This window comes from Myxocyprinus asiaticus, chromosome 8 (assembly GCF_019703515.2).
Source record: "Myxocyprinus asiaticus isolate MX2 ecotype Aquarium Trade chromosome 8, UBuf_Myxa_2, whole genome shotgun sequence".
NCBI lineage: Eukaryota > Metazoa > Chordata > Actinopteri > Cypriniformes > Catostomidae > Myxocyprinus > Myxocyprinus asiaticus.
Window position 1 is genome coordinate 7,907,501 of NC_059351.1, and position 23,949 is coordinate 7,931,449.

The 23,949-nt window shown below is 37.4% G+C and overlaps 2 protein-coding genes and 1 pseudogene across 8 annotated transcripts in view; 1 reads left to right on the top strand and 2 right to left on the bottom strand.

Annotated features, from left to right (window-relative positions):
• LOC127445550 (uncharacterized) overlaps window positions 1-1,158 on the bottom strand; it is a 5,989-nt pseudogene extending 4,831 nt beyond the window's left edge.
• Window positions 1,104-6,895, top strand: LOC127444534 (protein FRG1-like). The gene is made up of 9 exons (XM_051703945.1): window positions 1,104-1,289; window positions 1,414-1,478; window positions 1,652-1,774; window positions 4,304-4,361; window positions 5,185-5,299; window positions 5,463-5,567; window positions 5,706-5,797; window positions 6,000-6,110; window positions 6,356-6,895. Exons 1-9 carry the CDS (start codon window positions 1,228-1,230, stop codon window positions 6,390-6,392), a joined length of 768 nt encoding a protein of 255 aa, XP_051559905.1. The 5' UTR covers window positions 1,104-1,227; the 3' UTR covers window positions 6,393-6,895.
• A 1,824-nt stretch (window positions 6,896-8,719) lies between these two features.
• Window positions 8,720-23,949, bottom strand: part of LOC127444527 (pericentriolar material 1 protein-like) — a 50,527-nt gene continuing 35,297 nt past the window's right edge. For 6 of the 7 annotated variants that reach the window (XM_051703932.1, XM_051703931.1, XM_051703935.1 and 3 more), the window contains 14 exons: window positions 23,185-23,316; window positions 22,959-23,091; window positions 22,640-22,777; window positions 22,089-22,192; window positions 21,839-21,973; window positions 21,512-21,709; window positions 20,525-20,593; window positions 18,665-18,785; window positions 10,922-11,073; window positions 10,761-10,830; window positions 10,474-10,652; window positions 10,228-10,323; window positions 9,865-9,988; window positions 8,720-9,541 (listed from right to left, as the gene is read on the bottom strand). In XM_051703932.1, coding sequence (XP_051559892.1) covers window positions 9,516-9,541; window positions 9,865-9,988; window positions 10,228-10,323; window positions 10,474-10,652; window positions 10,761-10,830; window positions 10,922-11,073; window positions 18,665-18,785; window positions 20,525-20,593; window positions 21,512-21,709; window positions 21,839-21,973; window positions 22,089-22,192; window positions 22,640-22,777; window positions 22,959-23,091; window positions 23,185-23,316 — 1,677 coding nt within the window. In that variant the 3' untranslated portion in view covers window positions 8,720-9,515. The remainder of the gene's footprint in view (window positions 9,542-9,864; window positions 9,989-10,227; window positions 10,324-10,473; window positions 10,653-10,760; window positions 10,831-10,921; window positions 11,074-18,664; window positions 18,786-20,524; window positions 20,594-21,511; window positions 21,710-21,838; window positions 21,974-22,088; window positions 22,193-22,639; window positions 22,778-22,958; window positions 23,092-23,184; window positions 23,317-23,949) is intronic. The other variant, XM_051703936.1, reaches the window with a different exon arrangement.

Consider the following 23,949-nt stretch of genomic DNA (forward strand, 5'->3'; position numbering starts at 1 on the left):
TCTATAATTCATATTTGTATGATTATTTCATATCTATTGAAGTTAACTATCACAGGATATCTATTTCTTTGTTTATTACAAGACAAATGAGTGCCATATTCATACAAATTACCACTATGTCTGCGCAATAGTGGTGAATTATCAGTATCCCATATGCATGTACACAAAAATATTATACTATATCAATTTTAAATATATGTTATTTGTTACTCAAGGTGCCTCTATTGTTTCAGTGACTGACTTAATTTACATTTGACATTGCTATTTGACGAAGAAGCAACATGGTAAACTATAGCAAGTACACACATGAACAGTATGACATGGTTGTTGACATTTGTGTACAACAGAAATTCTGCCGTACGTCTATATAGACTCAATAAGTGCCTGAGAAAATACATATGTGTAACTAATGTGTAGCTTATGTGTTAAGTGAAGTGTAATATGCTTAATATGACAGCGAGTTGAGGCTCATAAAATTTCAGCATGGAAGTAATGAATCCATTCAAACCGATTCAAACAGCTCTCCTTGTTAACCGTTCCAAGATGGCGCCGCGGTTGACAAATCCAAACCAACCAAATGAGGCATCTATATATGATTATCTATGCTCCTCTGTTGTAAACAACACTGTGCTTACGTATTTTTTTGTATTTTACACGTCAGTTCTCACGTGAACTTGTCAATGTGCTTATGTCGTGCGAGAGGCAGCGGTTCCTCGACCCTCTTGAATTTTTAGGAAATAAAAGTTTTAAATATTGATTTGTTTCTTATACTCACTTAGTGTTTAGCTTCAGAAGACATTATTTAATCCACTGGAGTCAGATGGATAACTTTTATGATGGCTAAATGTGCTTTTTGGACCTTCAAAAATTGGGCACCCATTCACTAGTATTTTATGGACCAACAAAGCTGAAATATTCATTCAAAAATCTTTGTTTCTCTTTAGCAGAAGAAAGAATGTCATACACATCTGGGATGGCATGAAGGTGAGTAAATGAGAGAATTTTCATTTTTGGGTGAATATTTCTTTAATATGCAGTACCTTCTCCGACAGCTACGTGTCGCACTACTGTCTTGCGCGCGATCTGTCCACCATAGCGTAGTGCAGTCCTCTCGGCCACCGTACATACACAGAACTGATGCAGGAAACGATTCTCCATTCGTGACAAACAAACGCATGAAATTAACAGGCGCTGTATACAGTATCACCGCTGTAATTGTGTTTTATCATGGCAGAGTACTCACATGTGAAGTCCACCAAACTGGTCCTGAAAGGACTAAACGATAAGAAGTAATGCTTTATATTTGCGTTCTGTCTAATCAAACGTAAACGTGTATCGGTTCTCATTAATGTTAAAAAATTTACAGTGTTATTTCCGCTGATATAAACTGTCTGTGTCTTTTACATTGTGCAGAAAGAAGAAAAAGCACACGGACAAGAAGAGAAAACGAGATGAAGAGGAGAAGCCTGATATTGTTGGTGCGTGTTGTGTTTTTGCACTTTGCATTGCTATTTATATGTCTTGGGATTGGGAATATGCTTACCTGTTCATGTTATAGGATCTTGTTTTGATACTGTCTGTGACGTATGCCTTGTGTATGTTTTCTATGCTTGAGATGAACCTGTGTGCGTTTCTGAATGTGTCTTTTCAGGAGGATGGTGGGCAGTGAAGAGTTTTGGTGAAATCACAGGCACAGTGGCCATCGAGATGCACTACAGCTCCTACATTCACGCATTGGACACTGGACTCTTCACTGTAGGAGCTCCACATAAAGGTTACTGATGAAGACATGAGCATGTCTTTCTGTATTCTGTTCGCCTCCATAATTGTGTGGCTGCATGGGCTGATTTGATCATTGATATTTGATGCATAAAACTCTAAGTAGAGGTTTATTGAATGCATCAGATTTTGATTTTGAACATTTTTTTTTGTGATAAACAGACCAGATTAGTAATTCAGGTTTAAGATGTTTTATCGTAGGTGGCATTACTTACACTTACAGAGGCGTACAGATAAAGATGTAAATAGCAGTTGACAATACAATACTTCTGGGAAGATGCCCAGTTGTGTAACATGCTACACCTCATTAATTTAAAATTTAAAAGAACGACATAAAATAATTTTTATGCAAGCAGTTTTTATGACATCATATTAAATAAGTGACTGTATGGAATGTTTGTACGTTTAAAAAAACTCACTTGTCACACCGCAGGACCATTTAAAATGATCTAGTGGAGACAAAAGGTGATTAAAAATAGTGGAAAGACTTGGCACAGCACCTAAAATATAGGCTTCACTTTCCTTCATATCAATTTTAACCTAAAATCTTGATGTTGACTAAAATACAGCTCATGGCCATGTTATGAATCAACTACCCATATGATCTTTTTGAAGTGAGATTTAAAGAACATCTTTAATCTAGGTTGCGTTTACACTTATAACCCCAACTGCATTAATATAGTGGTGAGAGTTTGAAAGATTGATTTGTTTCGATTTTGGTAGAAATGAACTAAAGAGCTATTATAAACAAAGCTACACATCTAACAGATGTTTGGTGTAGGTGCAGAACATAACGCACCTGCAAACATTGCACTTGCTGAGTGAAAATCACAGCATTAATCATTTCGTAAATTAAAGGGATAGTTCACCCAAAAATGAAAATGCTCTCATAATTTACTCACCCTCATGCCGTCCCAGATGTGTCTTACTTTCTTTCATAAGCAGAACCCAAACAAGAATTTTGAAAGGATATCTCAGCTCTGTAGGTCCATACAGTGAAAGTAAATTGGTGCCAAAATATTTAAGCTCCAGAAAGCACATAAACTCAGCATAAATGTAACCCATACGACTCCAGTGTTTTACAGAAGTGATATGATAGGTGTGGGTGAGAAACAGGTCAATATTTAAGTCAGTTTTTACCATAAATTCTCTTCCCTGCCCAGTAGGTGGCATATGCATTACGAATGTGAATCACCAAAAACAAAAGAAGAAGAATGAAAAAGTGAAAGTGGAGATTTATAATAAAAAAAGGACTTAAATATTGGTCTGTTTCTCACCCACACCTATCATATCGTGTCTGAAGATATGGATTTAACCAGTGGATTCATATGGATTACTTTTATGCTCCCTTTATGTGGATTTAGCAGCTTCAAAATTTTGGCACCCATTCACTTGCATTGTGCAGAACAACAGAGCTGAGATATTCTTCTAAAAATCATAATTTGCGTTCTGCTGAAGAAAGAAAGACATACACATCTGGGATGGCATGAGAGTGAGCAAATGATGAGAGAATTTTCATTTTTGTGTGTACTAATCCTTTAAGTAGAACCTTTAAATAGCCTAAATAAAGGTTTATGTTTTGCAATATATCTTGCAAGTATATTCCTGCAAATCTTCCTGTGCAATTATACTGCCATGTCATTTTTCAGATAGCCATGTCATTTGGCTTTTATATTGCCTTTAAAATTGAAAAGGCCTCTTTAATAGTGCAGAACAAATAAGTCTCAGAAGTAGAGAAGGGTAGGTGCTGCTTTTTTGTGTTCCTCTCAGTATGGAGGGATTTTAAAAACCTGAATAATGTTATGGATCATCAATCGCTATTACAGCAGCCGTTCATGCAAAGCACAGAGCAATTTCATACTTCAGTCCACAGGAGGAGTTGTTTATGATTGTTTTTTCCAGCCTCATGTTCTGCTTTTCACCTGACCATTGGCTGTAAGGATCAGTCTCTATATCATTCTGGAAACACCACGGAATTTGTGAACGCTCCCTAAATTCCTACCTATTTAGAGCAGTGGTTTAGGTCCAGTGGCAGTTGAAATCAGGAAACGAATGGCTGTTACTATTAACAGTGTCGTTGTTGATGCATCCATGCAATTACTTTGCCACTTTAAGCGAGAAGCATGGTAGAAAGTACAAAGGCATACACAGGCTAACTAACTTTCTCAACATACAGTATCACGGGTTATTCTTTACATTAATGCACTTTGAAGAATTTTGAATCTTAGATCATTCATGAGTTCATGTATGCTGCACATAGAATACTATATCAGTTTTCAGGCTCACTCTTTCCTTTGTTTCATCATGCAAAGTTGGAAAAAAATATGCCCTGAAAATACTGCGAGACTTGAAGATACTGCAGTGCTTATGAAGTATGTTGTAGACACATTATGTATGCATAGTTTTTTTTGCAAGGCCTTTCTTTATTTCTGTAAACCCAAAAGTCATAGTTGAAGTGTACTGTATTGTTTCATGTTATTATGAAAATGTATAGATTTTTTAAATCTGTATCTTATTTTTGCAGAGGATGAAGGCCCAGATCCCCCTGAACAGCTTACTGCCATCAGACTCTCAGACTCCAGGTAAAGAGCAAAGCTTCGTGGCATTATTGCCTTTAGTTCCATAGTATATCAATGGCAACATATATAAGCTGCATTTATCTTTGGTATATGGTTCAAGTCTGAATGTATATGAAGTTTTTCTATGTTACAAACAGAACGATTTAAAGGAATAGTTCACCCAAAACATGAAAATTCTCATCATTTGCTCACCCTCATGCCATCCCTGATGTGTATGACTTTCTTTCTCCTGCAGAACACAAATGATGATTTTTAGAAGAATATCTCAGCTCTGTAGGTCTATACAATGCAATTGAATGGTGGCTGGAATTTTGAGGCTCCAAAAAGCACATAAAGGCAGCATAAAAGTAACCCATATAACTCCAGTGGTTTAATCCATGTCTTCTGAAGCAATATGATAGGTGTGGATGAGAAACAGATCAATAGTTAAGTCTTTTTTACTATAAGTTCTCCTCCCTGCCCAGTAGGTGGCGATATGCGTGAAGAAAGCAAATTTCCAAAATCAAAAGGAGGAGATGAAAGTGAAAGTGGAGATTGATAGTAAAAAAAAAAAAAAAAAAAAAAAGGACTTAAATAGTTGCTTTTTGGAGATTCAAAATTTTGGTCACCATTCACTTGCACTGAATGGATCTACAGAGCTGAAATATTCTTCTAAAAATCTTTGTTTGTGTTCTGCAGAAGAAAGAAAGTCATACACATCTGGGATGGCATGAGAGCGAGTAAATGATGAGAGAATTTCATTTTTGAGTGAACTATTCCTATAATAGGTAATTTAGTTGTTTGGTTCATGTGACTAATTGTACTCGTCTGTTTTTATTGTGTATAGGATCGCGCTGAAGTCAGGCTATGGGAAGTATTTGGGGATAAACTCAGATGGTGTCATGGTTGGCCGATCAGATGCCATCGGCTCCAGAGAGCAGTGGGAGCCAGTGTTTCAGGAGGTGAGTGATAATTTATTGACATTAAACAATACACTTCAAATATGTATTGTCATATTGAACAGTGTTGACATCAGGGATTTCGTGATTAAAATGTATAACATTTTTACAGTAACATTAACAATGGTCATTTCTAATAGCTTGCCTCTCTGTATTTTTTTCATAGGGAAAAATGGCTCTGCTTGCTGCAAACAGTTGTTTTATCTCGTACAGTGAGAACGGAGACATAGTGGCCAAAAACAAGATAGCTGGAGAGGAGGAGATGATCAAGGTGAACCCACTTAGCGCTCCATTATGTTTTCATTGTTCATAGTTCACACAATGTATTTTATCTGAGCATGGGACAATTGCTATAGCACAAGAATGGCAATTATAAACATGATTCTTCATGCTTTTCTTTCTTCCACAGATCCGTTCATGTGCAGAAAAAGAGGTGAAGAAAAAGGATGATATTGCAGATGAAGACAGGGGTGATGTCAAGAGCTGTGAGATTAACTACGTGTGAGTGGTTGCATTTTAGTACCTTTAGTAAGATACAGAAGGTATGCAGTGTATTACTTCTCATATTCTGCTCAAGACTACTAGCATTTTATTTCCCCACAGTGCATGATAGAAAAATGTACTGGTTCAGATTCTGCGAGCTAGATCCATGTCCATCCAAGCTGAATTAATGAATATGTTTATTTTGAATGACTGGCTACAGGAAGAAGTTCCAGAGTTTCCAGGATCGCAAGCTAAGAGTAAATGAGGAAGGCGGTTGTGTGCTGAAAAAAGCCCGAACAGATGGAAAGTTCCATGAGGCATTGCTAGACAGGTAAGATCTGCTGAGGTGTTATTTCACACTGAATAATAAATCTATGTGGCCTTTTAATTTAGCACATTCTGGGTGGAAGAAAAAGTGGCATGTGCTCAAGATTTAGAAGTACTTTTATCTGTATTTGTATAAGGATTTATGTGATTTAAATGTATTGTGCTCTCATAGACCATCTGCTTTGATAATTGCGAATATGCAAAAATGTACAGTCAGAAATTAAGTATTGTTGTTTCTTTCTTTCTTAGGAGAGCCAAGATGAAAGCTGACAGATACTGCAAGTGAAACCAGGAGAAGCTATTTAGTTTTACTTTGTTGTGAAATCTCTGTCATTCTTATAATAAACCCATTCACTTTTCACATGTTTAGTTTTTGAAGTAGAATGTTGCAATCATTTGTGTAATATGGGACTATAAATTCAAAACTCAAAAACACTTGAATAATTTACATGAGTATTGCCACCGGAAAGCATCTAGAATGATAGCGTTGTCAGAGACCTGTTTGAAAAAATGATAAATGTGTGGAAAACATATGTGGTTATGCCTAAAAGCTGTTTCTGACAAAAATATTAATCAGTTATTCCAGTGTGAGCACAAACGTAATAAACAGTGGGATATCGTGCTGCAAGCGACATTTTTAAAATATAATTGACATTGTCACCTGATAATACTGTAAATCCTGTTTATAACTGTGCAGTCTGTTAACTGAGTAGTTGATTTGTATTATTAAAATAAAAGCATATCTGTGGTCTTTTAAATGTTTTTATATAATAAATTACAATGAGCCAAGCTATTTTTTTGTCACTGAACAGGTACAATGAGATTTAGTTTTTTCATGCTACCATATTGTCAATAAAGGTACAGTTGAACAGAAATAAACATAGTTTGATATACTCTTGTAGCTGCCTTTTTATAGATAAATGTATATTGTATTGTCCTCTTTTTGCACCTCAGAGTCAAGTATTGACTAACTTTTAAATGGCAATAGTGAATATAAATTGACGTCATCAGGTAGAAATTGTGCTTTGTAAATGCAATCTCTTTCAGATTATTTTTTTTTAATCCTTATCCTGTATTCATGAGTGACTGGAAATAACATGGAACTTCATTGGTCAAAAAGTGACTTGCTTTATCACATAATTTATATTTTCAAAGAAAGAAGATTAGAAACATGATATTCCATGTTTGTCACTCCACAGATCTGTTAATGCGCAGAGCCGACTTTTTATGGAATATTCTGGGTTCAATGCAGGTTTAGCTCAATCGACAGCATTTGTAGCGTAATGTTGATTTCCACAAAAATAATTTCGCCTTGTCCCTCCTTTTCTTGGAGGCTACAGTGAGGCGCTTACAATGGAAGTGAATGGGGGCCAGTTTTTGGAGGTTTTAAAAGCAGAAATGTGAAGATTATTATAATTTTATAAAAGCACTTGCATTGATTTTTCTGTAAAAACGTATGTATTATTTAAGCTGTAAAGTTATTTTAATAGTTTTTAATGCCATTTTAGGGTACTTTTGAAACAGTGAGTATTTTAACGTTTACGGATTGGGCACATTCACTTCCATTATAAGTGCAGCACTCACTGTATTCTTGATTTATTTTTTTAAGAGAGAGTAGGAGGGACAAATCTAAATTAATTTTTGTGGCAATCAAGATAATGCCACAAATGTTGTCGATTGGGCTTAACTTGTATTGAAGCCAGAATGCCCATATACATTTTCACATGATCACTGCAATTTTGCATACAGGGTGTAGCAGTGTTAAACTGCTCAAAACTCTATATTAAATATGACAGCAGCATAATACTCTTTAATCACCGGGAAAGTGTTTTTGCATTTCCCTCTATAACCATTAGATGGCACAAAATGTCCATCCTCCTAATGTTTACATATCAACCAATTTACCAGTCCTGTCTGTTGTTTTGAGAGAGAGAAATTCTGCCTCTGCGCCTAGTAGTTTATGGTCCATCAATATATACAGTCTATGATGTCCTCGCCACCAAGCCAGTCCTTAATAAAGTAGGTTCATCACTTAATTACAGTCCATTATTTCCCAGCAATTTTTGCATGTTTTATAGCTTGTATGGCTTTTTAACTTTGCCCCTTGTGGTGCTGTGCAGTTGAACACATACACTACTCTTATGGCAGTGTCTAAGGGATCATTGGAGTCTTTTATCCATGACTGCCCCAACCCCTGCATGCTGTGGTGATTGACTCCATTGAGACTTGCTGCATTACTAGAATGTTTGTATGCACATTTGGGAAGATCATCATAACATCTAAATGTTTAATTTTTAAACATCTTAGATTTTTTAATTTATTGTTTTTGTACACGTTTTATATGTAACTTGATATTTGCACACATAAATATGTACAGTGGAACATATTTTAACTTAGCTTAAAAAAAAAATTTATATGAATATTTGTATACTAAAGCATACAAATCTATGAAACAGCACAACGAGCATCAATGAACTGTGTGTATTTGTCATGGGAATATTGATAAAAACAAAATGGCATTAATTAACTAAATATTTGCCGAATTAAAACCACTCTGCCAAAGCCAGATTTTTTATCTTTTTTTTTTTTTTTTAAGAGCCATCACTACAGGAAAAGGGAAACAAAATCAATGTTTTATTTATTTTTAAATCTCAATCTAAACATTGGAGAATTACATACGGTGAAATGGGGTGAGAACCCAAGCAATGGCCAACATTGCCTTTAAAAAAAGGTAAAAATAAAAGTAAGAGAAAACATTTAAAAGAGTGCAGTAAGGTAAAGCATCAATCCTCTGGAAAAGGGGAAATAGAACGAGACATCAATGCTAGTATGTGATTCAGCTTTAACCATTACGAATTTCATTGTGCATTCTGGGTCATGTCAAATCCACTTCTGTAGGGATTTTTCAAATGTGTTTCAAATTTTGTTCTGAATTAGAGGAACAAACTACTATTGCCCCATTTAATCGCACTGGCAAGAACTGTTGGATGGTCTGGGAAGGAATCCCTTAAAGAAATGCAAAAACGAAAGCCATAACCATGCCAAACGTAGGAACACAAAAAACTTTTTGCATCCCTTAAACTAGCCTTTTAAGGACCTGTGAGAGGCCTGGCTAAAGAAAAGCATGGAAATTTACTTACAGACTACAGAACAGCTAATAGACTGAGCCCCTTCCAAATATAATCTCTAACATTCTCCATAAAACAATCAGAATTAAACTACCCTGTACAAGTAGAGAGGACTCTTAATCATCTCTTGAACTGTTAGATAACACATGCTGACAGGCTAAGAGACCAAGACTTAGCCTAGCTGCTGTTGCTGAGAAATCTTAAGGTATTAAGCTCATTATACAGTAATTTTGCATGAATGATGGTTTGTAGTGCTATAAGCCAGATCAAAAAGGCCATTCTCATGCACTCTGGGCTCCAATGGTTTCTGAAAGGAAAAATAAATATAGTGATTTACACAGCATTGTAAGCACAAGAAAAGTCCTTCTATCAAAGGGATCTGCTAATATGAAGATCACTTAGACAAATACTGCATTGACAATGTACAGCTTTGAATTTGAATATTCAATGCATTACAAAACTAACACATTACTACATAACTGCTTAAGTGGGCGAGTCAAAAGCTAACTTCACATTTTTCAAATATGAAATTTTGAGAGTACATTTTATTCTAAATTAAGTGACTTCAGGGTTGGCATAATGTTTAAATGTGGCATAGCGTAAGGTTTGAGTGAAGTTCAATGGACTTACCAGGCTCTTTGAGTGCTCGAGAATTTCCCACCAGTTCAGTAAGGCCTTCTGTATTTCCATTCAGAATTTCAGCTGTCAAGTTATTATTCTGCTGCTCTTCCGAGATCCTCTTACAAAGTTGTTCCTGTACAAATGAAAAGCAAAGAAACTTTTAAAAATGGAAACAAAATGTATCAGGCATTTCAAATAGTTGTCAACCAATATGGGTTTTACAATGGCCGATGCTGATACCATTATCTAGAGAGTAGGATGGCCGCTGTAAATGCCAATATACATACAGTAATACAACAAAAAAATAAAAAGATCAACTATTTAACCATCCAGGGCCATCCTTATTCAAGAGAAGATCACACAAACCTTTACCTCACACAGAACAGATATTTGAAGAGGAAGATCCTCCACCTTCACAAAGTCTTCCTCATCTGATCTAGTCTGGCTAGTGTTTCCAGATTCAGCCTCCTATATTTCATCAGATAAATGCACACAGGCCAACACTCAGTAACTTACTACCAATAGAAAGATAAATTGGTTTTCCAAACTGATATGACGTGTTATTGTGTTTGTGTGTGTGTGTGTGTGTGTGAGAGAAAGAGAGGGAGAGAGACATACATCTATGTTGATCATGACTGGCGAGTCGGTGTTAGGGCTGGCTGTGTCCGACCCCTGAGCAGTGTTTTGGTGTGGAGAGGCAGTACAGCCCTCCTCCTTCTCTCTCTCTCCTCCTGAAGCAGTTTCTGCCTCCTCAAGAGCCTGAACAGTGTCTCTGGATTCAGACTGCATGCTTTTCACTGGTTGAAAACAGAAGAGACAAAGTGGTAAGGTTTTTTCCCCACCCCCAAACTTGTTTATTCAGGTTTTTATACTAATGAACATTACAGAAATCTTGTTTGGTATACCTTGGCTGTTTTCTGTGCTTTCTAGGTCCGATTTGGTTTCCCGGGTGACTTCGTTTTGTAAAACTGAGCACTGGAAGAACACAACAGGTCATGATTTGTCTCTTTGTAATCTGTCTGTGGCGTTTCTGGTTATATGTTTTCTCATGTGCCTGTTAACCCACCGGTTTCTGTTCATTAGTGTTGTCCATGCTGGCTTGAAGTGATGTCTGCACCTCTACAGGTCCAGCTTCAAACTCCTCCAACTCCTCCAATTCATTTTCATCCTCTCCACTGCCATAGTTACACAGAGCTTGTGTCTCTGCTTTAGACAGGCCTGAAAAAAAGAACAGCACACACACCACACAATGTCAAATAGATTACAGAACAGATTCCTATCCAAGGCAAACACACTGAAGAACATTTTCTGCATATAGGCGATAAGACGGCCAACCTCCAACAAACACTCAAATGGTTGCATAGACTTTGTATGCAGTACTGTGCAAAAGTCTCATATTAGATGTTTCACAAAAACATTTGTCTTAAGATGGTTAAGTTATATCTTCTGCTTTAGTGTGTCAATATTAAACATGAATTTTAGATTTCCAAACATTCCTTTAGCAAACAGAATAGAAGTAAAACAAGGAGTCCTGTAACAGCCACCACAGAGCCCATATCTCATCATCAATAAGTCAGTCTGTGATTACATGGAAGAGACAAAAGCAACTGAGGGTGCTTTCACACTTCGACCCAAGTTCGTTTCCTCCCCCTCCCCCCGCTGGTCTCTGTTCACATCATCTTTTTTGGGTCCAAACCACGGTCCGATTACGTCATCAATGTGAGTACAAGCGGCAGCTGTTTAATTACCACTGTAAATAGGTAACAACTCGAGAAGACGTCACTGTGATAAGTGAAGAATTAAACTTTGTCTCTTTGGATTTACCATTTGGATGCATTGAATGTGCAATGATGTGATGAATATTAGCATTTGTCTGCCACGAGCCAGCGGATGCGTTGCAAGAGATGTGAAGAATGTGAACTGCTCTCTGAAGGTTGTGTATTTGGACACAAGCATGTATGAGAAATGCATTATACCATAATAATTGCGATCAAGAGCCTGCAAAGACGCACATTAACGTCATCACAAGCGGTTCACTTCCGCGATTTGGTGTGATTGTGTTCATATCAGCAGCGAACCGTACTGGAGTTCACATGAACCGTACCCCAGACCACCTTTTCAAGCGGACCCGAGTGCGGTTTGCGGGTGCGCACCAGAGTTTGGAAAACAGCGTTCACATTATCCAAACGAACCGAACTTTGACGTCATTCGACCCCAGGTGCTCACCAAAAGTGCTAGTGTGAAAGCACCCTGAAACAGCCTAAATACAAAGAACTACAGTAAGTTCTCCAAGATACTTGGAACAGCCTATCTGCAAACAACCTGTGCACCTAGGAGAATTGGTGCTCACACCAAATATTGATTTAGTTTTTATATGTTTACTGTATTTTTGTATGTAGTCAACAGACAATAAAATATTATTCATGGCATTATTTTTGAAAACATCCTCACTTTACAAAATTTTTATACAACTGCCTAAAACACACACATACGCACATACAGGTGCATCTCAATAAATTAGAATGTCGTGGAAAAGTTCATTTATTTCAGTAATTCAACTCAAATTGTGTAACTCGTGTATTAAATAAATTCAGTGCACACAGACTGAAGTAGTTTAAGTCTTTGGTTCTTTTAATTGTGATGATTTTGGCTCACATTGAACAAAAACCCACCAATTCACTATCTCAAAAAATTAGAATACATCATAAGACCAATAAAAAAAACATTTTTAGTGAATTGTTGGCCTTCTGGAAAGTATGTTCATTTACTGTATATGTACTCAATACTTGGTAGGGGCTCCTTTTGCTTTAATTACTGCCTCAATTCGGCGTGGCATGGAGGTGATCAGTTTGTGGCACTGCTGAGGTGGTATGGAAGCCCAGGTTTCTTTGACAGTGGCCTTCAGCTCATCTGCATTTTTTGGTCTCTTGTTTCTCATTTTCCTCTTGACAATACCCCATAGATTCTCTATGGGGTTCAGGTCTGGTGAGTTTGCTGGCCAGTCAAGCACACCAACACCATGGTCATTTAACCAACTTTTGGTGCTTTTGGCAGTGTGGGCAGGTGCCAAATCCTGCTGGAAAATGAAATCAGCATCTTTAAAAAGCTGGTCAGCAGAAGGAAGCATGAAGTGCTCCAAAATTTCTTGGTAAACGGGTGCAGTGACTTTGGTTTTCAAAAAACACAATGGACCAACACCAGCAGATGACATTGCACCCCAAATCATCACAGACTGTGGAAACTTAACACTGGACTTCAAGCAACTTGGGCTATGAGCTTCTCCACCCTTCCTCCAGACTCTAGGACCTTGGTTTCCAAATGAAATACAAAACTTGCTCTCATCTGAAAAGAGGACTTTGGACCACTGGGCAACAGTCCAGTTCTTCTTCTCCTTAGCCCAGGTAAGACGCCTCTGACGTTGTCTGTGGTTCAGGAGTGGCTTAACAAGAGGAATATGACAACTGTAGCCAAATTCCTTGACATGTCTGTGTCTTGATGCCTTGACCCCAGCCTCAGTCCATTCCTTGTGAAGTTCACCCAAATTCTTGAATCGATTTTGCTTGACAATCATATGGCTGCGGTTCTCTCGGTTGGTTGTGCATCTTTTTCTTCCACACTTTTTCCTTCCACTCAACTTTCTGTTAACATGCTTGGATACAGCACTCTGTGAACAGCCAGCTTCTTTGGCAATGAATGTTTGTGGCTTACCCTCCTTGTGAAGGGTGTCAATGATTGTCTTCTGGACAACTGTCAGATCAGCAGTCTTCCCCATGATTGTGTAGCCTAGTGAACCAAACTGAGAGACCATTTTGAAGGCTCAGGAAACCTTTGCAGGTGTTTTGAGTTGATTAGCTGATTGGCATGTCACCATATTCTAATTTTTTGAGATAGTGAATTGGTGGGTTTTTGTTCAATGTGAGCCAAAATCATCACAATTAAAAGAACCAAAGACTTAAACTACTTCAGTCTGTGTGCACTGAATTTATTTAATACACGAGTTTCACAATTTGAGTTGAATTACTGAAATAAATGAACTTTTCCACGACATTCTAATTTATTGAGATGCACCTGTATATACACTGGCAGCCAAAAGTTTGGAATAATGTACAGATTTTGCTCTTATGGAAATAAATTGGTACTTTTATTCACCAAAGTGGCATTCAACTGATCACAATGTATAGTCAGGACATTAATAATGTGAAAAATTACTATTACAATTTGAAAAAAAATTTCAGAACTTCCTCCGTCAAAAAATCCTCCATGTGCAGCAATGACAGCTTTGCAGACCCTTGGCATTCTAGCTGTCAGTTTGTCCTGATACTCAGGAGACATTTCACCCCATTCTTCCTGTAGCACTTGCCATAGATGTGGCTGTCTTGTTGGGCACTTCTCACGCACCTTACAGTCTAGCTGATCCCACAAAAGCTCAGTGGGGTTAAGCTCCATAACACTCTTTTCCAATTATCTGTTGTCCAATGTCTGTTTCTTTGCCCACTCTAACCTTTTCTTTTTGTTTTTCTGTTTCAAAAGTGGCCTTTTCTTTGCAATTCTTCCCATAAGGCCTGCACCTCTGAGTCTTCTCTTTACTGTTGTACATGAAACTGGTGTTGAGCGGGTAGAATTCAATGAAGCTGTCAGCTGAAGACATGTGAGGCATCTATTTCTCAAACTAGAGACTCTGATGTACTTATCCTCGTTTAGTTGTATCTGGGCCTTCCACATCTCTTTCTGTCCTTGTTAGAGCCAGTTGTCATTTGTCTTTGAAGACTGTAGTGTACACCTTTGTATGAAATCTTCAGTTTTTTAGCAATTTCAAGCATCATATAGCCTTCATTCCTCAAAACAATGATTGACTGACAAATTTCTAGAGAAAGCCGTTTCTTTTTTGCATTTTTGACCTAGTATTGACCTTAAGACATGCCAGTCTATTGCATACAGTGGCAACTCAAAAACAAACACAAAGACAATGTTAAGCTTCATTTAATGAACCAAATAGCTTTCAACTGTGTTTGATATGGCAAGTGATTTTCTAGTACCAAATTAGCAATTTAGCATGATTACTCAAGGATAAGGTGTTGGAGTGATGGCTGCTGGAAATGGGGCCTGTCTAGATTTGATAAAAAATGCCTTTTTTTGAAATAGTGATGGTGCTGTTTTTTACATCTTTAAAGTCCTGACTATACTTTGTGATCAGCTGAAAGCCACATTGGTGAATTAAAGTATCCAATTTCCTTCCGAAACAGCAAAATCTGTACATTATTCCAAACATTTGGCCGCCAGTGTATATATATATTTGTGCTCAAAAGTTTGCATACCCTTGGAGAATTGGTAATATATGTACCATTTTTAAAGAAAACATGAGTGAGCAGGCAAAACACATTTCTTTTATTTCTTATGGGATTCAAATTCAACTGTAGGTTATAACAGAATGGCACAATCATAAAACAAAAACGAAAAAAATGAAATGACCCCTGTTCAGAAGTCTGCATACCCTTAGTTCTTAATATTGTGTATTGCCCCCTTTAGCATCAATGACAGCGTGCAGTCTTTTGTAATAGTTGTCTATGAGGCCCCACATTTTTGCAGGTGGTATAGCTGCCCACTTGTCTTGGCAAAATGCCTCCAGGTCATGCAAAGTCTTTGGTCGTCTTGCATGAACCGCACGTTTGAGATCTCCCCAGAGTGGCTCGATGATATTAAGGTCAGGAGACTGTGATGGCCACTCCAGAACCTTCACCTTTTTCTGCTGAAACCACTGGAGGGTCAACTTGGCCTTGTGCTTAGGGTCATTGTCATGCTGGAAAGTCCAAGAGCATCCCATGCGCAGCTTTTGTGCAGAAGAATGAAAATTGTCTGCCAGTATTTTCTGATATCATGCTGCATTCATCTTGCCATCAATTTTCACAAGATTCCCTGTGCCTTTTGAGCTCACACACCCCCAAAACATCAGTGATCCACCACCATGCTTCACAATGGGGATGGTATTCTTTTCACTATAGGCCCTGTTGACCCCTCTCCAAACATAGCGCTTGTATGTTGTGGCCATAAAGCTCTATTTTGGTCTCGTCACTCCAAATTACAGTGTGCCAGAAGCTGTGAGGTGTGTCAAGGTGTTGTCGGGCATATTGTAACCGAGCTTTTTTGTGGCACTGGCGCAGTAAAGGCTTCTTTCTGGCAACTCGACCATGCAGCTCATTTTTGTTCAAGTATCGTCGTATTGTGCTCCTTGAAACAACCACACCATCTTTTTCCAGAGCAGCCTGTATTTCTCCTGAGGTTACCTGTGGGTTATTCTTTGTATCCCAAACAATTCTTCTGGCAGTTGTGGCTGAAATCTTTCTTGGTCTACCTGACCTTGGCTTGGTATCAAGAGATCCCCGAATTTTCCACTTCTTAATAAGTGATTGATCAGTACTGACTGGCATTTTCAAAGCTTTGGATATCTTTTTATATCCTTTTCCATCTTTATAAAGTTCCATTACCTTGTTACGCAGGTCTTTTCTGCTCCCCGTGGCTCAGTATCTAGCCTGCTCAGTGCATCCACGTGAGAGCTAACAAACTCATTGACTATTTATACACAGACACTAATTGCAATTTAAAAAGCCACAGGTGTGGGAAATTAACCTTTAATTGCCATTTAAACCTGTGCGTGTCACCTTGTGTGTCTGTAACAAGGCCAAACATTCAAGGGTATGTATGATCAGGGCCATTTGGGTGATTTCATTATGATTTAAAAAGGAGCCAAAAAACTATGTGATAATAAATGGCTTCATATGATCACTATCCTTAAATAAAAGACAGTTTTTTTTTTTTTTTTGCATGATCAGTCATATTTTCAAAATCAATGGCAAAATTTCACAATTTCTGCCAGGGTTTGCAATCTTTTGCAAATTTTCCATTCTGATGGTTGATGTGAACATTAACTGAAGCTCCTGACCCATATATGCATGATTTTATGCACTGCAGCCATACGATTGGCTGATTAGATAATCGCATAAATGTTTGTTGGTGCCAGACGGGCTGGTTTGAGTATTTCTGAAATGGCTGATCTCCTAGGATTTTCACACACAACAGTCTCTAGAATTTACTCAGAATTGTGGCAAAAAAAAAAAAAAAAAAAACACATCCAGTGAGCGGCAGTTCTGTGGACGGAATTCCTTGTTGATGAGAGAGGTCAACAGAGAATGGCCAGACTGGTGTGAACTGACAAAATCTACGGTAACTCAAGATAACCGCTCTGTCCATTTGTGGTGAAAAGAATATAATCTCAGAATGCTATTCTGAGATGCGGGTTGGTGCTGTTTTGGTGGCACAATATTAGGCAGGTGGTTTTAATGTTGTGGCTGACTGGTGTATATATAAGTAACTTAAAACTGATAGACCAATTTATTGGCAGGTCAATAAACTATTATATTAAATCAGCAATTTTGGGATTAACAGCATCAGCCGATCATTGAACCATGCTCAATGGTTAATACACATTTTCTGTTGTCAAATGAATTTAGTGAATTTTGAACCCACATATAAACCCCAAAACCTATACGTGATTTCTCTTTTTTTAAGCTTGCAGAAATAAAATTGTATTCCCAGAAATTACTGCTTTATTCTGTATTGTGCATACAAAATGAAAATATGAAATGCATAAAGCAGGGATGTCCCGATACCATTTTTATTAGAATGAGTACGAGTACCCATACTTCATTTTTTTGGTACTCGCCGATACGGAGTCAGATTTTTTTTTTTTCTGAACTCCATTTCAACAGCTTTTATTTGATACATTTTATTATCAAAATTGCGTTTAAACAAATTAATTCATTAAAACTTTAATCAAATGAAAATTTAATTTAATTTTCAACATGATATTTTATTATTTTTATCAAATGAATTGCTTATATACAGAACCTCACTGCACAATCCTAAATACAACATTGGAGTTATATTTTGTCCAATAAAGTGCTGCTTAACTGAGCATCACAGATATTAGATACTGCTTTAGTATAATACAATTACTACTGATTTATTATTATTAGTAGTAGTAGTAGTATTACAGTGAATATTACATACATTTACAGTAGAGATATTTTTCTGTCATACTTTTCTCCTATAAATTTAGCTTTTATTTTGATGGAGCATTTATTTTGAAGTGTTTCTGTGTTGATCTGACCAAGGATCACTGAAATTATGATAGCAGCTTCCCTCTCGCTACGTGGCTCAAAGTGATTATTAAACCGCAAAAGGCTGCTATTTAATTAAATAAGTATATACTCTGTATGTGCCTCGCACTACAACATGAATTTGCACTCTGTTTACTGTCATCTGCTACAAACAGAGTACACAATGCTCATGACGACGTTTTCCCTGTATGAACCAAGGAGGAGCTTGAAAAGGTATGAGCAGTCGGTGTCAGCACAACACTGTCTCCACACATTCACAAGCACTCACATTTGAATTACACGCAAACTATATATTTATCTTATTAAATTGCAGTTTTTGGGGTTAAATAAACTCACTAGGACATAACTTGATTTTAATTTGTGGGCTGAATGTTTACGTAATGACATTCGTACATCAGATGGTATTGTTTTTTGGTATCTGAGAATTTTTACGAGTACGAGTACCAGTACGTGAGCACTAGATACCATTCCAGATACCAGTATTGGACCAGATACCATTATCGGGACATCCCTAGCATAAAGTGTATTAAGTATATAGTTTTAACTACAGAGAGACTACGCAGTGGATAAAAAGATTCTTATCCACTATGTTCCAGAAAAAGTACTAATTTTGCCTATAATGGAAATTTACTTACTTATAGAAAGAGGCAGTCCATCTCCCTCCTCTTCCTCCATTTCAGATGCTTCACTGCTCTGTGCATCTTTCTCCTTCTCTTTCTCATGGGGTGCTCCTACCTGCTCTGTCTCATCCTGATCCTGAGAAATAAATCAACTTTAAGCCAAACAAATTCAGGCTTACGATAGTAAGTAACAAAAATCATTTCAAGTTCCATAAACAAGTTGTTTGTACAAGAACACCACAAAATAGTTATTTCACCTTTCACTCGCATCACATTCAGACTATAAAATTGCTCTGCTTTGCAATAGGGCTGCAACTAACGATTATTTTGATAATCGACTAATCTAATGATTATTAGAATGATTATTCGACTATTCAGGCAATTATTGCAATGATTAATCATTAGCTCTAAACCGACTATTGAGCTTGTGCCCCGACTTTAAAGGTTGTATTAAACGTGCTTGCTAACAATAAAGAGGACAAAATCATCTACTAAAAATACCTCTAAATGACATTTACTGAATTAAAGGGAAAAAATACTTTTTTATTATGTTTTATTCAGTAAAAATTTCACTACAAAAAAATCCTATTGTTATCAAGTGTATTTGACTTTTTTCCATTTAAAATTGTCTAAAAATCCTTAAAACAAGATATATTTACTTGAGAACATATAAGATATTTAGACTTGCTTTAAGAGAATGTATCTTAAATATAAGTGTATTTTGTATTTAAGTGTATTGTTTCACTTGTTTATACTTCTGCGAGTGCAGTAAAGACAAAATACACCTATTTAAGATCTATTCTCTAAAATCTTATATGCTGCTTCTCAGGTGAATGCATCTTTTTTTAAAGGATTTTTAGATATTTTAAAATATTTGTATTTTTAATATTATGTTCAACATTCTCAGATAAAAAAAAAAAAAACATTCTTCTGCAGTATAGCTGCTAAAGTAAATGTACGTTGTTTTAAAGGAGTTTTAGATATTTACATTGGAAAACAAGCCAAAACAAAAACAAATAAAACATTTATTTTTTGCAGTGTATAATGGGGCGAAGACTACCCTCTCTCACCTTTTTGTTCACTTCAATCCATCTTTAACTCACAAAAAAACAAACACTCTCTTATTAATAAAGCTGTGTTTTGCCAATTTTCTTCACGATAAGAAATGCACAGTGACATATATTATGATTCAATAAGTTTCCATCGTGTTATAATCTAGCTGCATTAAGCACGCGCACTCGAGGGATGAGCGTCCCCGCAACAGTGTGCGCATCAGTCGGGTGCAGTTTCAATCTCTCCCCCTTAGATCGGGAAACTTCGCGCAACTCATAGAAGAGGCGCTGACCGCACAGAGAAATGCCAGTTTCCTTATTATTTTAACTTTTATAAAGCTATAACGCATTAAATAGAACTGCATTAAAGATGTAACGACGGGGTGTTTCCTTTAAAGACACTCGACACGCAAGTTTTGCTTAAGCTGAGCGTCAGCTCCGGCTCTGCTTATTCCACAACAAGTGTGCTTCTGTATTTACTAATTTTGTATTTTTGCATTATAATTCCCTCATACTTTGCGATCTACATCATCTGAAGCTGTTTGGAAAGTTTAGAGTGCGTCTGGACTGTGAGATGTGTTTTCTTCCTCTCCTCAGTCAGGCACGAGCTACAGTGCTGCTCTTGTGTGCAATCATTAGAGTTTCATATCTTATGTTACGTTAAGATCAAACGACTATTCGACAATGAAAATGTTTGTCAACAATTTTTTATTGTCGACGTTATCGACTAATCGTTTCAGCCCTACTTTGCAATGAAAGAAAAAAAAACATTATTGACATTATTTGAAAATCTATGAATTTTGAGTGTATATCAACAACTTACTTTGTCTTCATCAGAAAATGTTGGTGAGACTGTCTTTTTGCTTTCTATCACTTTCGTCTCCTGAATAAACTAAGCAAAAAAAGGTTAGTGATTAAGAAAAATATTTTGCAGTGTAAAACACTATCTGACATCATCAGATCAAAGGCTTTTTTTAAATCAATAAAGTGCAGCGTGTAAGCTTATCTTTTGTTTTGTATGGCGTTTTTCATAATGTTTTAAGTACCACAAATGGGATGTCATTATGTTTCATTGGTCAGGATTACAAGTAAATGGGGCAGGCAGGACATTTTATGCCAATGCTGTCCAGTGCTGCACCTGTTCTGATAAGACCTATCCAGACAGTCTTTGCAATGGTCCATTCGACTACTGAACATGTCATCTGTTTTACCAGGCCATTCCATGTCAGTCAGAGTCAAGTGCGCATAACAGATCATATTTATTTGAATGTTGTCTTTTACCACAAAATGTGATTTCTGTAAAAGAACACCATTTCAAGCAGATGCCCTTTGGGAATCGAAAATATCTATTCCAATATTTCCTTTTTACAGCTTATATATGAATGCCTTTTCAATGAGATATGTAAAATTAATATAGCCTAATATCAGCAACATAAAAGTTACTTCTGATTCGAGTGCTTAACTCCATAATTTTTTTTATTCTAAATGTGGGTTAAAAAAACCAGAGTTTTTTCAGTTCATTACTTGGCCAGTGGGAGTCGCCAATTCACACACACCAGTAAAAGAGTGTGTACGCAGTCAAGAGTGTGTAGACGGTGTGCACATATTTATGGCAAGTTTATTTTTAATCCTGATGCGTGCGCACATTTTAATGGCCAATTTGTGCGTATGCAACGTTTATACATCAGGCCCCTGATCGTCTCATCTTCATTATAATTGACAAAATCAAAACACCTACTGTCAACATTTTCATCAGTAATTTCATTGACGAGATTATCACTGTACACAGTGTTTGATCACTCATCCCTACCTCAGTCTGAAGTGAGTGTTTTGGGGATGTATGGTCAGAGCGTCTCTTGGTTCTATGTTTGTTTTTGGAGGTGTTCTGGTCTAAATCTTGCATCAGTCTGAAGAAGGCGAGTTCATTGAAGAGAATCTCAGAGATCTCTACCAGCAGGTCCTCACCACAGTCCTGCAGTGTCCGCCCAACAAACTTACTCAGGGAGTCCTGTGTATGCACACACACACACACAAACACACACACACACACAAATAAAAAAATAAAAAATTACAGGTACATTAATATGTGCTAGGTAGGCATCTCGAAAGGTTCTGAATGTAATAGGTAATGGGATACCTCCAGGATGCCTCCCAGCTGTCTGTGGAAAAAGCGCACAAACTCTTTGCTCTCGTCATTTTGCTGAGTGAGTTTGAGCACCATGCGTCTCACAGATGTGAGCAGCTGGTGTGAACACACCTCCCCAACATGTTCCTGAAAAAGGACATATGCAAGACATCCTGTCTGTCAGCTGCAGCTTTGACAGATCTTTTATCCCAAAGGTGTAGAGTGTTATGCACTTGAAGATTTAAGGAGAAAAATAGTTTACCTTTAGGAAGGGAATAACTTCTGTCATGATGGCTTTGATCTGTCTGTCAAGTTGTTGTGTGTCAATCTGAGGACAATGCGTGTCTGCAGACAAGTGTCCCGCACCTAAACACACATAGAAAATGCATTACGACGAACAAGTAGACTAACTTCAGATGATATAACCCAAGAATTAATTATATGCTTCATTAAAGCAAGCAGAGCTTAAGCCAGTGCTAATTACTTAAATACCCACAATCATGAAAAGAACCTCTGATTAAATGAATATTCCAAGTTATTTTCAATGCTTACTCAAGCTGTCCAAAATCACCCCTTTAAAAGGTGGGATTATTTTTCTAGGTAGAAAAACTTAGAACTTTCACCTCCTTTATATTTATACTGTACACACTGAGGGATGAGTAAAAATTCATGTCTATGGTAATCAACAGGCAACCCGTTGTTGTACACTGTTTGCGTGCAGTCATAGGGTTGTACATAACCTGGAATATCATTAGAAGCCCTTGTAACTGAATGTGGGGGTCGATCTCGGATTGAGAGTGATTACAGCAGTACCTTGAGTAATTGGTGAGGCGGCAGAAGCAGCTCCAGGGCTGTGCTCAGGGTTATCTGTGTTATACTCAGCCCTCAGCTTCATGCGCTCATACTCCCTCATCCTGGCCAAGGCCTTATCTAAATGAATCACTGTGTTACCTAGTGGAGCAGATAGGAAAGTGAGGACGAAGAGATATAGAGAGAGGAGGAACATAAAGGTATCCCAGGATTCAGCCAAGCTCCAGCCCAGCAAAGCAAGCGTGATCATTGTAAGCAACCATTCCAATGAAGTGGTTTAGCACTCATTAAGCCTGTATGTCCAATTCAGCTGTTTTCTTACCCAGGTCATCACTGGCAAATGGCTCGAGGTTGGAGGAGGTGGACAGCAGGCTCTCGTTGTCCATCGAGTCTCTGTCCTCAGCTCTCTTCACTCCAGAGCTTGACTTAATCGTTACATTCTTCTCAGATGCATCCTGACAATGGAAGCAACCAAAATGAGCTTGTGTGATCATTTAAGATGAGATGAAAAACATAGGGGGAGTTGTTAAAGAGAGCAAATGTCTCACATTGTCGCTGGTGGCCAGGCTTTCGCTTGGTGTGAGCTCAGACTGGGAGCCTGTGGCCCACACAGCTGGACCCATAGAAGACACCTGCTCATCTGCTACACTCTTCTCTGTCAGGTGCCTCGTTACAATGTCCTGGTGATCAGGGCCAGCAATAAGATATGATACATACATTACTTTTGCAAAACAGAAAAGATTAGAATAGAAGAACAGGGAGCCCTGCAACAGATGTCATGGCCCCAACAAAGCCCCCCACTGAACATTGTGCCAGTCTGAGATTACATAAAGAGACAGAAGCAATTGAGACAGCCTAAATAGATAGAAGAACTGTGGTGAATCCTCTAAGAAGCTTGGAACATCCTATCTGCCAACAACCAAGAAAAACTGTGTCCAGGTGTACCTAGGAGAATTGGTGCTGTTTTAAAGGCAAAGGTGGTCACACCGAATATCGATTTAGCTTTTTATTGTTTACTGGACTTTGTATGACATTAAGTGATCAATGAAAACTATTTATGTCATTATTTTTGAAGACATCCTCACTATGCAACATTTTTCACCAGTGCCTAAAACTTTTGCACAGTTTTGTATGTGTGTGTATGTATATATATATATAACTACCTATTGTTACAAAAAGATAATAACTATTTGATATTAAAGGGATAGTTCACCCAAAAATGAAAATTCTGTCTTTATTTCCTCAACATGCTCCAAACCCATATGACTTTCTTGCATGGAATACAAAGGGACAATTTTGAAAAAAATTTACAT